Genomic DNA, 5,753 nt, shown 5'->3' with positions numbered 1-5,753 from the left:
CACACACACATGAGAGTTTTATAAGTGAAGTGTAGTATAACCAGGACACTGCAGTTGCACATTACCTTGATGTCATCCTCTTTGGACATGTCACATGTGACAAATTTGCATGATCCTGGCCCTGCTTTGTTTAGCTCCGCCTCCAGAGCCTCACCTGCTGCACCTGTGTGATTACAGTGACATACATATTCACATTTTAGGTTGAAACGCTTTCAGTACAACTCCATTAGCCACAGGAGGAAAGCAAAGGGGGCAATTATTCAAGTACTGTACATAAGTACAATTTTGAGGTACTTGTACTTGGGTACTTTATGCAACTTTTACTCCACTACATATCAGAGAGGAAAATATCATACATTTGACTTTCCTACATTAATCTTGCAGTACTTTTACTGCTAAGCTAAGCAGTAGTGCTTAAGTACTTAACATTTACACACTGACCAGTTACAACATTAATACCAATACCTATTATACAATGTAATACGCATACAGTATTCATAATTACACTCTGAAAGGAAGCAGTGTTTCTCAATAAATACATTTCATATTTAAAGTCCAGTTTACTGATACTTTTGTACTTTCACTTGAGTAACATTTTGAATGCAGGACTATGGTATTTCTTCCTATTTCTACTTGTAGCCTACTTGAGTTACGAGTAAATGTAAAGTCATTTCCCAGATGATAAAGGCATATATGGTCAAATGAAACAAATAGTTGACCAAAATAATGTTACTGACCTCCTCTTGCACAAAACACCACTTTGGCTCCATTCTCCACTGAAAAAAAGATGCAACATATTTAATGCGCCACTTCTTGTCTGATCACAAACAAACCCACGTTCTAAATATCAATATTCACCAAACACTTTGACAATCCCTCTGCCAATTCCTTTGGATCCTCCCGTCACAATGACAACTTTGTTGTGGTATCGCGGGGACATTTCGGCTGTGTGATTATGATGATAAGCCTTGTCCTAAAACACTGCACGAGACGAGTATTGATTTCTTTGCTCCAATTCGGTCTTTGCACCACGTCCCTTCAGTTTCTCCACTTCCTTAAATAAACGCAGTTTGCGTGGGTGAGGTTCAAAGTTTTACCAAATCATGGGGTTTGCTCTGCTGCGTTCAGGTGCTGTTGGTAGTATTGGAAATTACTAAACTCACTTAAACTGTCAATAAATTGGAGAATTAAGTCGCCAAATTGTGAACTTTATTTAATAAAGAACATTAAAACCGCATTTACATAACCTGGAAGAATTACATGAAAACATGTATAGTTGCTAAATGAAGACACACCTGCACATCTTTAAATCACTGCAGTGAATTAGAAAACCGGCAATAAAACTGCTACCTCGCACAACAACTACAACAATTATAATTATTGTTAATTTTACACGGACGTATTCAACTATGACTGCACTTATTCAATACAATAACAATACTAACAAGAGACTAAAGCTACAGCTACAGCACTTTGAGCTAAATGCTATTGTCAGCATGCTAGCATGCTCATATACCTACTATTCAAGTATAACCTAATGGTTACATGTTCACCATCTTAGTTTAGCCTGTTAGCATGCTATCATTTGCTAATTAGCACTGAACACAAAGCACAGCTAATGCTGAATAGTATTGGTGATATTTATATAGGTATTGGAAAAATGACAAAGTTATTAAGATGACAGAAGTCAGAGGATTACCGAAGTGGTTACACTTCTTTCTGAGGGGGACATGAACAACCACATTTTGTACCAATCCATCCAGAAAATATTGAGATATTTTGCAGAATTAGTGAACACTTTGACTTGCTGACCTCGACGTAGGTAGCCTTCCCTCACCTTCCTCTCTCTGTGTGTTGCCGTTCTCAAAATCCCATCCTTTGGGAAAACAACAACAAATTTTGATTCAGTAAGCTACATGCTGAAAATGAGAATTCTGCATGGTTCTTTGGGGCAATGATTGCAAAGATTTACAAATAATATTATTACGGTATTTACTATATAACGGGAACATTTTCGGGCCGATTGGCGGGATTGCTGTGGATGGCTTGATCGTGTATCTGGCTAATTTAAATAGTTCACGTTACTGTGTTGTGTTAACAGTTATTCACATAATAGGGGGGGGGGGGGGGGGGGGGTGGGGGGGGGGGGGGGGGGGGGGGGGGGGGGGGGGGGCGTAGCACACAACATTTTCATTCTAGCATCTTTTGGGCGCTCATCACCTGAGGGCCCTGGGTACCCCCCCCCCCCCCCCCAGTCTGACGCCCCTGATTGGTTTAAAGAAATGGAAACAACCCAGAACATTTTTTTTTCTCCTATCCCACAATGCACGTGTGATGTAGCCATACTCCCCAGCGCTGTAGAGATAGGTCTGCCACTGTGAGCCTAGGAGATCACCAAACTTATAAGGATTCATCCTCTTGTGACCAATAATCTCTGTAAAAAACATTCATCCAAATACCATTTGATAGTTGTTGAGATATTTCTCCCTAGAACCATTTCACTTGCATGACTAAAAATGATAAATTAAAAAAAAGCTCCAGCATTAAACATGCAAGTAAAATGAAAGGCTTTCGTATAAATGTGTTTCAGTTAGACATTGATTAGGCTAGCCTTAGATCATCACAGCTTTAAATCTAACAACATCTTCTGATGAAGTCCAATTTCTTGTTTATTTAATGTAGCATACAGCTGCATTTATGATTCTGAAAAGCCCGAAACTGTATTTAAAGGCAACAATTTCATGTGCTTCCTGTTATGGGAATTGTAGTTTCACTGCAAACACACAGTGCCACGCAGAGATGCTTGAGTGTAGACTTCTGATGAGTCTAAAATAACCACAGACATCCAGATGATTTATGTTTAATTTAAAACGAAGGCTGGATTGACAGGTCAGGTTTCATTTGCCATGTTTTAAATAGGGGACAAAATTGGACAAGCCACAGTCAAGTAGCCAAATGTAATTTAAAATAGACGATGACAGCAAAGTTATGAAAGCATTTAGAGGGGACCGAAACCAAAGGAAAATACTAACCCCATATGTGTGTGCTCATTCAACACACCTTTTACTTTTCTTAAAATGTTTCCTTTCCTTTTATATTATAGTTTGGGCCTCATCTATGTGAGTGAGCAAGTTCATACGTACACATGCGTGCAAACAGTATGTTTAAGAAGAGTGAGGGGTTAAGAGGTTGACATTTTCGGGCAGGAAGGGTTGTTGGGGGCAGAGAAGGGGGGGCAGCAGAGCTCTTGGTGGAGGACAGGGTAGAATATTGAATTTCGGGCCGACAGCATTCCCCGGGGCGCGCTGGGCACGACGGAGAGCACAAGTGACGGCCGTGAGTGACCTACAAACAAGCTTTACTATCTTAACTTCACCCACGCTGCAGATTAACACCCCAGCAGCCCCTGAAGGAGCCACGATGCACCCCCTGGCCTGCCACCTCCCCTCCTCCCCCAAACGTGACACATGGACGAGGAGGAGGAGGGGTTGCTCTGGACATCATGATGAAGGAATTGCTCCACAAACTGTCTCAGAAGGAGGGAAGGTTTAGCCCAAAAGGCACCCTGAGGTGGAGGTACAGTAGGAGAGTCAGGGTCATTCTCAGGAGGTGTTATTAGTTTGAATCAGCGGCAGACGGGTGAGAGGAGGTTTCTACCGGCTGAACTGGACATGGTGGTAAACTGGTGAGGAGCATGTGTGGAGCTTTTTGCACCGAGGGTCTGCATGCTGGTACTGACAGTACAGAATATGGTGGAGGAAGGTGGAACATCAGTGACTGTACTAGCCTGGACACATTCAAATCACTTATCAAGACATAGCTCTATAGATTAGCCTTCACCTTATAATAACATCACATTTTATTCTACTAGTTGCTGTAAAGTGTATTTGAGTACTATATAAGTAAAATGTATTATTATTACTAGAGATGGTCTAATACTGAGTACTGATCCGATACCACGGTGTCATATATTATATAAAGTTATTTACAATTAACATTTATTTATTAACAACTGTATACTACTATGCCTGTATGGATGAGATATGATTTCTATCTTTAATGTCGGTCTGGCTCAGGGTAAACTATTTGTGAAACATGAACAAACAATGAACGGCACAGAACTTTATATTTTTATCCAGTTTGACAGTCAGTTATAACGGATAAACAACATAAATAAACTACTTCAACGTAGAATTTCTTTAGGTCGGTGCATAAACTCCAGTACTTCACGATACCGATGCCAGTGTTTTAGGCAGTATCGGAGAACATCTCTAATTATTACAAGGGCTTTTAAAGCTATACAAAAAGTGAACATCTTGATACTAATTCTGTTTAGTTTTTAATGGTTTAATCAGCATTTATTTTTTATTTTTTTATGTAGCACACTTTTCTCTCTCTTTTATGCCGTCTAATGTCTAAATCTAAATAACACTTCAGCCCAGAAAACCTCTCGGCTGAGTTTACAAAAAAGGGGTGAGATTTAAATATTTTATTAATCAGTTCCAACATATTCTGGGAAAACAAAACGTATTATTGGTGAGGCTGTGTCACTGGTCTGTGGATTAATGAAAACATGAAGCAACTAAGGGAGAATTTATTTCAAGATATATTTCAAATTAATGACCTTTATGTATTTTAATACACAGAAATAGTGATTAAAAAGTGTCATATACTACATATACTATACTTTCCCCTTTTATCAACCCATGTTTTGCTGTTCTGTTGTTTCTGCACAGTCAGGTCAAACTTGAATTGTCTTCTCCAGAGCGAAGAGACAAAAGAAAGTAAGACAAGAAACACAAGGAAGCAAGAAACAAAGAGAGATGGATAACCAAGACCAGGGAGGAGATACAGGAGGAGGAGGAGGAGGGCAGACAAACGAGAAACAAAAAGCTGAGGAGGTCGGTGATGAGGAAAAGTGGACCAAAGATAAACACAACAAGCTGGAGAAGGAGAGCAGTGAGAAGGAGCCGAGCGGAAAGGCCCTGAAGGAGAAGCGTCGCTGTCACTGGAGAAGCGACTGGGCTCTAAACGAACGTCTGGCCATCAACGTGTCAGGGATGCGTTACGAGACCCAGCTCCGCACTCTGGCCCAGTTCCCCGACTCCATGCTGGGTGACCCCAGGCGTCGCCTTCGCTACTACGACCCCCTGCGGAACGAACTCTTCCTGGACAGGAGCCGCGCCTGCTTCGATGCCATCCTGTACTTCTACCAGTCCGGCGGGAGGCTGCGGAGGCCCGCCAACGTCCCTCTGGACATGTTCCTGGAGGAGCTGCGCTTCTACGAGCTCGGGGAGGAGATCATCGACCGCTACAAAGCGGACGAAGGCTTCCCCAAGGAGGAGGAGAGGCCCTTACCCACCAATGACTTGCAGCGCCGCCTCTGGATGCTGTTTGAGTATCCGGAGTCCTCCGGCGGAGCTCGGATCATCGCCATCATCAGCGTCATGGTCATTGTGATCTCCATTCTCATCTTCTGCCTGGAGACTATGCCTGAGTTCAGGAATGAGAAGGAACTGCGGGAGGTGAGGATGGGTTAAATGGTGCTGATGAGTGAAACAGAGAGGCCGCAGATGGAGGTGATGTATGGAAACAGACCATAGAAGTGAAGGAGAGAGCAAGTAGCTGTCAGGGTGAAGAAGTTAACACTGCGAGGGAGTGATGAGGTGAACATAGAAGGACATCATATGCTGACAGGTGTCACATGAAGCAGAACGAGGTGAAAACGTCTTTATCTTCTCTCTCAGGGGAAA

General features: G+C 42.1%; 2 protein-coding genes and 1 long non-coding RNA gene across 4 annotated transcripts in view; 2 read left to right on the top strand and 1 right to left on the bottom strand.

Annotated features, from left to right (window-relative positions):
- Nucleotides 1-1,133, bottom strand: part of hsd17b14 (hydroxysteroid (17-beta) dehydrogenase 14) — a 5,602-nt gene extending 4,469 nt beyond the window's left edge. Inside the window, exons 1-3 of the mRNA XM_032538779.1 lie at nucleotides 859-1,133; nucleotides 738-776; nucleotides 66-163 (exon numbers count right to left, since the gene is read on the bottom strand). Of these exons, the coding sequence (XP_032394670.1) occupies nucleotides 66-163; nucleotides 738-776; nucleotides 859-940 (219 nt within the window). The 5' untranslated portion in view covers nucleotides 941-1,133. The remainder of the gene's footprint in view (nucleotides 1-65; nucleotides 164-737; nucleotides 777-858) is intronic.
- The window catches only part of LOC116703805 (uncharacterized), a 25,705-nt gene that overhangs the window by 6,238 nt on the left and 13,714 nt on the right, over nucleotides 1-5,753 (top strand). The window contains exon 2 of the long non-coding RNA XR_004335508.1: nucleotides 1,186-1,191. This is a non-coding gene — a long non-coding RNA (uncharacterized LOC116703805). The remainder of the gene's footprint in view (nucleotides 1-1,185; nucleotides 1,192-5,753) is intronic.
- The window catches only part of kcna7 (potassium voltage-gated channel, shaker-related subfamily, member 7), a 7,983-nt gene continuing 5,506 nt past the window's right edge, over nucleotides 3,277-5,753 (top strand). The window contains exons 1-2 of one of the 2 annotated variants that reach the window (XM_032538773.1): nucleotides 3,277-3,685; nucleotides 4,766-5,525. In XM_032538773.1, coding sequence (XP_032394664.1) covers nucleotides 4,824-5,525 — 702 coding nt within the window. In that variant the 5' untranslated portion in view covers nucleotides 3,277-3,685; nucleotides 4,766-4,823. Of the gene's footprint in view, nucleotides 3,686-4,736; nucleotides 5,526-5,753 lie in introns of both variants that reach the window. The other variant, XM_032538771.1, reaches the window with a different exon arrangement.

Source organism: Etheostoma spectabile, chromosome 15 (assembly GCF_008692095.1).
Source record: "Etheostoma spectabile isolate EspeVRDwgs_2016 chromosome 15, UIUC_Espe_1.0, whole genome shotgun sequence".
NCBI lineage: Eukaryota > Metazoa > Chordata > Actinopteri > Perciformes > Percidae > Etheostoma > Etheostoma spectabile.
This window is presented reverse-complemented; position numbering and strand designations above follow the sequence as displayed.